Consider the following 11,798-nt stretch of genomic DNA (forward strand, 5'->3'; position numbering starts at 1 on the left):
CCTTCTACAAAACACTGTTATAAATCTATACTGTCCTCCTGTTCTTGGGAAGGTTCGGGGAGGGGGCGATCCCCACCATTCCTCCTCAGTCCAGCTGCTGACAACTCTATCTTACAAGGGATGCACAACACAGAAGTCTGCTTCCACAAGCATGGAGCACCTGGCTGGATTGGCGCACAAGGAGAGTGCTAGTTAGCAGGCAAAAGGCATCTGAGTCAGAATTTACCCTCCAAAAATGGAACTGGTGAAAAATTACTGAATTTATTTTCAGTTACCTACTGATTATCTTAACAAATTATAAATCCACAATGTATCAATCCGTATCCATCTATCTAACATTTTGGGTAATGATAATAGAGATGTTATATAACAGACAAGAATCATGATGTTCTCAGGGTATGGTATGACACCTTGCTGAGGCCACACAGGACTGAGTTTAGGCAGTGCCTGGTTGGGAGACTACCTCAAAACCACACACACTTTATTTTGGGTTGCATGATGGAAGGAAGGTCGGAAATAAATGTAAGAAAATAAAAGAATAAATAAATCACATTACCTCTTTCTTTTTTTACTCATCCATGGTTGGGTCAAGTCTACACACCTCCACTTACTCTCAGTGATTCATATAGACAGTATAAAAAAATGCTTACACGCAATCTTAGAAATCAAAATAGGTCACATGGGATACTATTTAAAACACAAGAAAGTAATTTCTTTTGCTTTTTTATTGAAAAATTATTAAAAGGAAATAAAAGGAAAACAACACAATAACTTTCAATACAACCATCTTAGTTTACACATATAGCTCAATATAAGCCATCCAAATAGGTAGCAAGGGTATGAAGGTCTTCCCACCACTGTGTAATAAATGGTGGGTATTTACCCTCCAAGGCTCTCCTTTACTACTGCAAGAACTCACAAAATCCATTTTTGTTGTCTTACCATTAATACCCATATAATTTAGTTAACTCTCCAAATATCTATTTTATACATTTTATTTGTTGGCACTAAGCAGGAGTATCCTTGCTGTTAATATAGCTAGGCAACGAAACTGTTCAGCCTTATCATACATTTCATATCATGGGATGCAAGTCTCACCGGCTACAGTCCAGCACAGAGTTAAGCCTGCTTAAGCTGACTGATTTCAATGGGCTTAAAGTGTGCTTAACTGTACTGGCCAGTCCATAGTCACAGCTATTTATTTTCACTTTCAGTTCCAGACTTCTAAAATCAGAAACTGGTTGAATTCTTTGCATCTGTTTTCACTGCAGAAAAGGTAGGCCAGATTCTTGTGCCTGAACTGAAGCAAACAGTGGTAAGCAGTTCTCACCTTACCAATAAATTAAAAACGAACAAATCCTCAGAGTTCTTAATGTAACACGTCCCTAAGATCAGCTTCCATACCTGGGGATTGGAAAGTGGCCAATATAGAACCATTTTTTTAAAAAGGGATCCAGGGAAGATCCAGGAAATGACAGGCTGTTCCTGGTAAAATAGCAGAAAGCATTATCAAACAGATAATAACCCAAGCATATAGAAGAACAAGTAACACAGGGAGCTGCCATTTACTGAGTCGGGCAATTGGTCCACTGCTTTATTTCTATTGTAGATTAGGGCCGCTTATTTCTTTAGAGTATGGATGTGTTAAGACACTGGTTCAAAAACATCTGTGATTTTATATTTATGCTGCACCGTTATTTCTTTTGCTTTTTTATATAATAAATGGATGCTTCTCTTTAGCATCCAAAGAAACCTTTGGTGTGGTATGAATGAACCGTTCAAACAGATCTTTTGAATGGCACTCAGTTGTGACTCCTGCAAAGGGTTACAGAGAACCAGACAGAGGGCCTTCTCGGTAGTGGCGCCCGCCCTGTGGAATGCCCTCCCATCAGATGTCAAGGAAATAAGCAGCTATCCTATTTTTAAAAGTCATCTGAAGGCAACCCTGTTTAGGGAAGTTTTTAATATTTAATGCTGTATTGTTTTTAACACTCGATTGGGAGCCGCCCAGAGTGGCTGGGGAAACTCAGCCAGATTGGCAGAGTATAAACAATAAATTATTCTTAAATTATTATAAAAGTCCCCATCTCTCAAAGCATATTTTAGGGTCATGTGTGAAGAACACACAAACTCTACACATGTAACAGCGTGTTGTAGATAAAGTGGCATTTCAAATGAAATCATTAATCCCACTGATTGGGACCAAACAGAAGATCCCTGGGTCCATATTGAACTTGCTCCAGCCATGCCAGCATTCTGAGCACGTCCCTTCTTTAAATTATTAGATTCGATGATAAAGGGAATTGAATCCCTTTTAAAAAACTACAATCTTGACATGGAAAAATCAAAGGAAAATGTTGGCCTCTGGAACGTCGCCATTACGGTAACTCCCTTTCTAGACCATCCTGCCTTTTATCAAGGCAGATAAATTTATCTGCCATTTATCAATAAGATAAATATTGGCACACAAAGAATGGAAAACAGAGGCTTATACTCACTCTATAAAGGCAAAGCAATAGGTAAAGAAAGGTTAAAGGAAAATCTAAATGATCTGCACCCCAACTGGCTGCAGATTCTCCAATATTGTTCATTTGCAGTTGTTTGTTCTCTTATGACATTTGAAACAAGGTGTATTGAATCCCACTGTGATATGAAAGGTGTGGTTTCATTGATTTATGGTGTGCTCATGGAATATTACATTGGGAATGAAAAAGGTTTGCACGTAGTATGAGAGACTGAAATAGGCAAAGAAATCAATGATAATGAGTCGGAAGGCATATGGAGGACCCCACCTTTAAGAACCATTTCATCTCACCTTCAAGAAGCTTCTTTGAAAGTCGTCCTCAGGTGGCATTGGACTCTGGTTCGCGTAGCAAAAATCAACAAATCCTTATCCCCTCTTTCTGGGAGGGGATGTGGGAATAGGAGAACATATTTTCATGCTTGGTGGGAATGTAAATTTGTCCACACATTTTGGACAAAGGTCTTCGGTATCATTTCTAAAATTGCTACACCTCTCTCGCCAAATCTAGCTTTAGCTCTGCTCTCATTAAATCTAGATTCTGATCTCACTATTCAACATAAAGATCTAATTTTCTTTTTCCTGACGGCTGCACATTTGGTGATAGCGTATTTTTGGAAATTCCAGGCTGAGCTACCCCTTGAAGTTTGATTCAAAAATATCTGGAATGTGGCTATTTCAGAGCGATTAACTGGGCTTAGAAGGGTAGCAAAAGGTGTTATAATGATGAAACCTGGTCCCCCTTCTTTTCTTACGTAAGGGAAGTTGATAGCAAATCTCTCCCACTAATTTCACAAACATGTCTGTAGAGAGCCTATACTGACCATTAATGCTCTAAGGTTATGTAAAATGATGTTATTTATTATTTATTGAATTTATATACCTCCCTATACCCGGAGGTCTCAGGGCAGTTCAGAGAATAATGCGATATTTGTTTATTTTGTGTGTGTGCATACTGTATTGAGTAAAATAAAGGAAGACGCAAATGGGAAGAGTGCTATGGGGCTCTTAACCTGCTTGCAGGTTTCCATAGGCATCTGGTCCATCACTGTAGCAACAGGATGCTAGACCAGATGGACCTTTGGTCTTGCTATGCTTTTGTTAAATATCTCAGGAGAACCACTGCTTGGAAGAGATGAAGTTCCAAGGAATGCAATTTAAAATCCAGCTGCACAGCTTCAGATAGTGGTTTTACTGCTATTGCAGCCTGAACAACTGACTACTTGTCATCTGTTTCGCAAATGGTACTGACAGGAAGTGGGAAAGGAACTTATGCATTATGTGATCACATAAAAGAGTTGTTTTCTGACTTCCTGCCAGCGCCATTTCCCATTAGGTAGTGGAGCACCCAGACGGCTAGAGAAAAGTGTGGTCAGCTGCTCCATTCGCCAAGCAAGCAGTTGGGTAGACAAGCAGAGCAGGAAAGGGCAGTTACACTGAAACAATGGCAAATGGGGAGAAGCAAAGCCATGGCAGCAGAAGGAGGAAGTCACCATAAGGCATCTTGCCGGGACTGCCTCAAACCATTGCTGCAGGCAATGGGAAGCCAGTGCCAGAGTCCATGGGTGCCTTTTCTCACCCCAGCAAGCAACTTATTTTTTCCCTCTGGCAGAAGTCTCTCAAGTTGCTCTGGAGGGCCTTCCAAAGGAAAGAGTTTTAGGGGGACACAGTACTCTGCTGCCAGAGAGATTCGCTGAAAAGATATTAGCTAATACAGCTGCAACTGATGGAAAGAACAGATGGTGATACATCTATAGCAACAGCAGTTTAAATAAGGCAAGTGCCAAAGGTGCACGCTTGCAACGCTGCCTGCCAGCTGTTAAAGTGAGCTTAAGAATCATAGCTGGCTCAATACTGGCCAAAAGGTCACTAGGACACACGTAAATGGAACGTGAACTTCCTGAGTCCTTTTCTTGGCTTGCTAATAGTTGTTGTGCCACATCTGTCAGAGAAATCCATTTCTAGAGCAGAAATATTGGTGTATTGAGGTGAGGGTCAGCAAAAGAACCATTGTGCCCAAGCTCTATATACACAGCTATAGCCCCTCAGTCTCACAATTACAAAACTGGAAGTACATAAACTACAATTCTTGAAGCTTATGTACCCAACTTTTTTTTAAAAAGGAACATTCCAGCCACAGTACAATCCCTGTCCTAAGATGAAAGACAAGGTACAAGACTAAATATCTAGGTTAATCATGTGAGATGGTGGCAGAAAAATAATCACTAAGTGTAAGACAAGGACCAGAAGAAAAGTTGAAAATTGTCTTTGATTTGCTGAAAAACCATTCACCATCTGTTTTAGTCACAACTGATTTTCACTTAATCAGTAAGCACCATGTTTAGGTAGAGCCAGGGCTGCTTATATGCACCAAATGCAGACAAAAGGAATAAAGACATGCAATTTAATTGGTGATACGTGGTGTTCTATGATAGTTCAGTGTTTCAAACTGCCATGTATTAACGGCAAGAACTTGAATGCTAAATGACAGAAATTAATTAGCAGTAAGTAATCCACTGTCAGTATCATTATGGTAGGACGCAACGTAACAATTTTCAAATATTTTACAGTATCTTGAACAGGCTTCTAGCCAGTAATTAACACAGAAAACTGTAACAAAAGAGTGTGGAAAACTGAATACATTAACTGCTTCAAAAACAAACAAAAAAAGCTGACATTTCCCACCTTTTCCAGTTTTACATGGGAATTAGAATCATTATGTTCTATGATTAAATGTATTAAATAGCTTTATCATAAAACTTGTTTTAGAACTGTCCTCTATGCTTACAGTTCTCTTGTATCTGAACATGTCAAATGCCCAGAATTAATGTTAACCTCCTATTTTACAAGCAGATCATTCACCGTAATTGCAGCTTGGTAGCCTTACCTGTAACCCAGTAAAAAGAATTGGTAATAGTTGATCCTTTCATTACTACCAGTTTTGACCAATCACAAGAACAGCACAGTGTAGAAATACAGAAGGGTTCTGCTGGGTGCTGCAGTTTCTGCTGTTGTTAATTGGATTTGTAAATGGTAATCTGGGAGGAGCCAGTAGCAGCCTACTTTCTCTTCAACCTACATGCGGAACACTAAATGTGCTATGTAGATAATTATCCCAAATACTGCTTTCTTGGGCCTGGCCTATATTATAAATAGGTTTTAAACAAACAGGTCATAGTAAGCCATTGCAATGCAGTATTCTTCCTTGTGATTTTTGAAGTTATTTAATTCAAAACTGCCAGTTGAGATACACACCTTAATTCAGTAATTTTAGGTATCCAACAAGCATTTCTTGATGAACACTTATATTAAAAGTTAATAATGAAAAGGAAAATGAAGTTAACCATTTTGAAATAAGAATGCCTTTCTTATCTAGAAAGCACCCCTTTATTCTTAAGAGGTAAATGAAGTTTACCACTTTGGAACAGTGATTATAGTTTCACACTCTAATATTGACAATATAATATTTATGTTAAAACAGATTATGTTTTCGTACTACCTCTCTATACTGTTTTGCTTCTTCCTGTGACTTTTAAACACAGAATTTGGAAGATAAAGCTAAGTTAACTAGGCTGAGCATGGTAAAAGCAACCTCGTATATATCCCTATAAATGTTACTTGCCTGTTGGGGGCTGGCACAGGAGCGATGGAGAGCTCAGACCCTCTTCCAGCAATCTGTTGGGCATAAAAAAGGGTCCTTCCTTTTCCACTAACCCACTCACTCACCTCATGGCTACTAGGCAGCTGCTTAAATAACAGGCTGGTGTTTTGTTTTGTTTTGTTTTTAAAAACTGCAGCTGCCAGCATCTGATAAGGCAAGTTTGTAAGGCATCCCTTTGGTAAATTCATTCATTCATTCTCTTCTATTTTAAAAACATTTGTATACCGCCCTTTATTCAATACATTCCTGGGTGGTATAAGAAATAAAGCAGTAAAATATACAATAAAACCAAAATGTCACCAGTAATATAAGGCAGCAGATAAAACACAGAGCAGGTATTAGCCAAATTAGCCTCAGAAAACAGAAATGTCTGCACACATACATACATAATTTTATTTGCATGCCATCTTTCCATAGTTCAACCCATGCTCAAGACAGCTTACAAAGTGGAAAAAATAAATAATTACAACATAATAAAGTAGTCATAAACACTAAATATAAAAATACACAACAAAATCAAACAATTTCCACATAAATCATAAGATCTAAAATAAAGATACAAATAATTAACAGCAATAGCTGAAAAAACCAACAAAACTCCCTAAACCCCCCAGCCCAATAGCCTCAGGTTTTGTAGCTGGAATCAGTCAGGGCCCTGCTCTCCCAGGCCAGGTGAAAAGGGGCCTGCAAGGCATGGAGCGGGTTTTCCCAGACTCACAGCCAAGATGGTCCAAGTTTTAGACCAAGATGGTCCAAGACGATGCATGTTTTAAATATGTTTTTATTTTGTTGTTAATTGTCTTTTTATTAGTGTCTGCTGCACTAGGCAGTAAAATAAGCTAGTGGTTGGCTCAAAGCAACTCAGAAAGAGCTTAATGGCACAGTGGGGATTTTAACTTGCGTCTCCCCAGTCCTAGTCTGAAGTCCTACAACACACTGGCTGAAATTGTGACTCTTCTACACACTACAGAAGTGAACTTTACTGCACTGTTTTATTTGACCTTCCGGCTGCTCCTTTTCTACAGCTGATACAGCACATAGTTGCCACTGTATTCACCCTAGCCTACTCTTTTTGGAATACAGTAACGTATATTCACAGAACTTTAGGAGGAGGTATCTATTCGTTTTATGCAAGCAAGAAAACTCCTGCCCAAGACCTAAGCCTGAACAGCAAATAAGCCTGGAAAATAGTGTGTCAGCTAAATGCTTATATTTGACCGGCCAGCAAAGACACTGGGATTATAAACAACTGAAATTATTGGGTCATTGCATATATTACACTTATACCTAAACAGGATAGTGATCAAATATCAGTCTCTCTTTTTTTCTTTCAATTTTTTCTTTTATTCTTCAGTTCTGTATTTTGCAACTTTTTAAATAATGGATTAAAAAGAAAGAGCTAACAATGCACTTCAGAACTTTGGCTGCATCCAGCCAATTCTGAAATTTGAAGCATTGCGTCACTTGTTTATATATTCCCTTGCTACCATAAAGGACTTTACAGAAACTGTTGATAAGAGAAAGAAGGGAAAGAAAATTGCTTCAAAAGCAATTGTATGTATCACCTTATATATATCACCGTATATATCACCCTGGGATTAATTATCCCACAGGCCTGGGGCCCAATTTTTACTAACTGGGATGAAAGCTTGCTAGAAACAATAAGTTCTTTCTAAGCACCAAGAGTCAAGGGAACAGTGCAGAAGAAAAAAATAATTAGCTCCACATAATCAGCTAGGAAGCTAATCAGTTTTATTGCTGTTATTATGTGAATAACAGTAAAAAAAAAAATCAAGGCAGAAACCAAAACCAGATAACTAATTTTTGTTATTAATTAGTAAAAACAATGTATATGTGAAAACACTCACTTTTTATTTATTTTCTAATAGCTCTGTCAAACAAAACTAGGTTAAGTAAGCACAACATTTAGCCTCAAGAGCTCTAATACCACAAGCACAAACACAAATATCAACGAATGAAAAACATGGTTTTTTCCAGAGCAAAGGATTCAAAAAGAAAAGTTATTATGTAATAACACCGCATATGCTTACCCAAGATGTGTACTCCCTGTGTCTTAGGTCATAGCTACTTATTTGAGTAAGCACAATACTTCAGTGCTGCTAAATCCCACCAGTGCAGTCACTAACCCAATTGGGAGGCCATGGTAACTCATCGTTAAAATTGTCAAACAGTGGTACAATTCTAACCAGATTAAGCATTTCTAAATCTAACTTATCTCAACATGAGAACAAAATGTATGCTTATCTCCCACTGAAATCATGGGACTTTTAACATGTCTAATGTTAGTGCGATTGGTTCTGAAGTTAAAAAGCTTCTGCTAGACTACAGGAAAAATTACTGGCAGAATTGGGCAGATGCAAGTTGTTTTTAAAAGCACAAGTATAATCAGTGAACATGTAAAGGAAAAGCTTTAACTTAAGTAGAACACACTTCCCATAGCCATTAGTGAGATACAAATAAAATCAGGCTTTTGACACTGCCAGTAAAGCTGTGAGCTGTCAAATATGCAAAAGTAAAAACTGATCTTGTTTGAATCAATTCCCTTACCTAAGCCCATTTCCTTCATAAACTGGAAAAAAATAGTTAAATTATCAGAGCTGATGAAAAACCACAAACACAAAGAGTTGTCTATAGCTTTTAGATGACTTTCAATTGCTAGCATGTAAGAAAAAAACTCCCAAGTATGACCAAGGGCTTCTCAACAGCCACCTGGAGGACCATCTTGTTCCTTGCAAGCCTGTCTAGGCACTGAGATCTTCTAGAGAGGTCCTTCTCTCTGTCCTGCTGACAAATAACTTAAGTGCAGATGAGAACCACTGAAATTAATGAATATTGACTAAGTTAGGTCGATTAATTTCATTAGGGCTACTCTGAGCAGGGCTACTTCATTGAATCCAACCCATTGTTTTTCATTAGTGGCCACTATTAGCCGCCTCTGTATACCAATATATATCATCTGTACATCAATATACCAGTTTCCAGACCCTCTCTTTCTAAAGTCTGTCGAAATACCAAATGAGGGGAAGGGAATAGTTTGCACACTAGTTTGAAAACATGTACAGACAACACGGATAGGAGCTGTCATTTTAGATGACACTATCACAGGAAGGTGTGTACAATTGCAAACCACTATGTATAAAGGAACACTGTGAGAAAATGAGCCCTGTGATTCGCAAAGGCTACATTGTACATGGCCTCCGAGTAGACTGAAATTAATCAAGTCCATTAACTTCAATAGGTCTATTTTGAGTATGACTTAGTTGGATATCACCCATAACATTTATCTTGGATTCTCTAGAAATGCATAGGTGTTAAAGTTTAAAGAAACAGTAATTATCAGTTATTTTTTTCAAGGCAGTTATAGGTTTTCTACTCCAACAAAATTCTTAGAACTGCATGTTTTTATGTGAATAAACTAGTCTACTGCAGAAAAGTAAATTTATATTTGTTACTCTGCCCATTACCAGCCCAAGAGCCTCACCCATGAGGGTAGGGAACCCTCATGCTCAAAAAGAGTCCCCACCCCTCCCATCAGATGTCAAAACGATAAACAACTACCTAACATTCAGAAGACATCTTAAGGCAGCCCTGTTCAGGGAAGTTTTTAATGTATGATATTTTAGTGTGTGTTTTTGTTTCTATGGAAGCCGCCCAGAGTGGCTGGGGAAACCCAGCCAGATGGGCGGGGTACAAATAATAAATTAATTATTATTATTATTATTATTATTATTATTATTATTATTATTATTATTATAGTGCACTGCATATTCAGTGCTTGGATATTTTTGCAAGTAATACAAAAAGGTACCCCCTCCTATCATTTCATCACAGCATTTTTATTTGTCTGTAGAAAACATCCCCTAAATACCTAGGTTAGCCACACTTAATGCAAGTTACATCCCTTGCATCTTGACAAAGGCAGGTGACAAAGTACCTTCAGATCAGACAGGAGACAGTATTTTAGTAGTGCCAAGTTGTCTGAAAAGGTTTTTGCTTTCCACAGCTTCTATCTTTCCACTGTCATCTGGTGGCCAATTCTCTGAAACAACACAAAAAGTCTGAAGCACCCGATTGCCAAAGTGCATGAGTCCAAGCAGCCACGTGCCTCTTCAGAAGGAGAGGAGAGCAACCCTCATCCTCTGGTCTCCAGATTTCCCGATTTAGTTTGGGTTTGTTCCCCACCCCCACCCCACCCCAAGCTTTTTTGACCATATCACTGAAGGGGCGAGGGCTCCCCTGTCTGGAGTGAGACGCTGCCTAGGAACTAAAGGTAAACCCTACCTATGTGGGGAAGCAACCCGGAAGATGAGTGGGTGGGTTATGGAATCACAAGCATCGTCGAGTTTGAAAGGGAACCCCCAGGGTCATCTAGTCCAACCCCCTGCAATGCAGGAATCTCAACCCGAGCATCCACGGCAGGTGGCCAGCCAGCGTGTGAGTGACCCACACAGCAGCATCCCGGACGGCCACCTGAGAAGCGCATAGGGGCAGCGGAGGAAGCCGTCTGTGGGGTGGGAGAAAAGCTTATAGGTGTGTGTGTGTGTGGGGGGGTGCAACTCAGGGCTCCGAAAACCGAGGAAGCAGCACCGGGGGTGGGAGCTGCGAGGCTGGCTAGGGAGAGCCTCGCCTCGGTAGCCCTCGGGGAGCCGCCCCCCTCCGGTGGGGGGGAGAGGGCAGGCGCCGCGGGAGCATATCCTGCGAAGCGGCGGAAGCGAACCCACCTCGTCACGGTCGGCTTCTGAGGCGGTGGCGGCGGCGGGGCGGAGAAACCCCCCATCCGGCGCTCCCGGACCTCCTCTCCGCGCCGGGCCCGGCCGGCATTGGGGAAGGCCCGAGGGATGGGAGGGCCCGTCCCGCCTTCCAGGCGGCGGCTTCTTGAAAAGGCGAGGCGAAGCCGAGAGGAGCGGCCTCCGAACAAAAAAAAAGCGCCGCGGGTGCGCCTGCGCGGCCCGCCAGGCCCGGCCTCGCTTGGGCTTGTTGCCATGGTGACAGGCCGGCGGGAAAAACGAAACCGGGGAGGGAGGGGCGGAGGGAGGCCTTTCCTTCAGCGCCAGGTGCTGGCCGCCCGTGCTCTGTTGGAGGGGGAACGGCACGGGGGGCGGGCTGTTGGGGCTTGGTTGACCGTCTCCCGCTTCGTCCAGTGGGGCTTTGTAGCTTCACGGCAAAAAGTAAGAGCGCTCGTAAGTTTAAACTGGGCTCCGTTGCCCTTAGAATAAAAGAATTTGGAAGGGACCTCCGAGGGTCAACCCCCTGCAATATAGGCATCTCAACTGAAGCGTTATGGCAGGTGGCCATCCAACCTCTGCTTAAAAACCTCCAAGGATGGAGAGTCCACCACTTTCCGATGGAGTCCGTTCCACTGTCAAAACAGCTCTCACCAGTATCAACATCATCACCATTATTATAGGCTGGATATCCCACAGAATCGAGGCTCCACGAGGCTTGGCATTCCTGTGCAACAGATCCACTTTCTGCCATCAAAATGCAGTTCTAGTCGCTACCTTCCATGCATTCACATACCTATGGTTCATTTAGTTTCCCTTTCTGTCAGTATTTGTATACAAACTACATATATTGTCACCAGATCCTGTTTCA

General features: G+C 40.9%; 1 protein-coding gene across 2 annotated transcripts in view; it reads right to left on the reverse strand.

The window, feature by feature from the left end:
- Positions 1–11,146, reverse strand: part of PTPDC1 (protein tyrosine phosphatase domain containing 1) — a 38,011-nt gene extending 26,865 nt beyond the window's left edge. The window contains exon 1 of one of the 2 annotated variants that reach the window (XM_082211904.1): positions 10,925–11,146. Coding sequence is in view for 1 of the 2 variants with exons in the window: in XM_082211903.1 (XP_082068029.1) it covers positions 5,409–5,451 (43 nt within the window). In the remaining variant the exon portion in view is untranslated. Of the gene's footprint in view, positions 1–5,408; positions 5,467–10,924 lie in introns of those variants that run through there. The other variant, XM_082211903.1, reaches the window with a different exon arrangement.
- Positions 11,147–11,798: the final 652 nt, after the last annotated feature.

The sequence above is a fragment of the Podarcis vaucheri genome, assembly GCF_965113315.1.
Source record: "Podarcis vaucheri genome assembly, chromosome: 2".
NCBI classification, from domain to species: Eukaryota; Metazoa; Chordata; class Lepidosauria; order Squamata; family Lacertidae; genus Podarcis; species Podarcis vaucheri.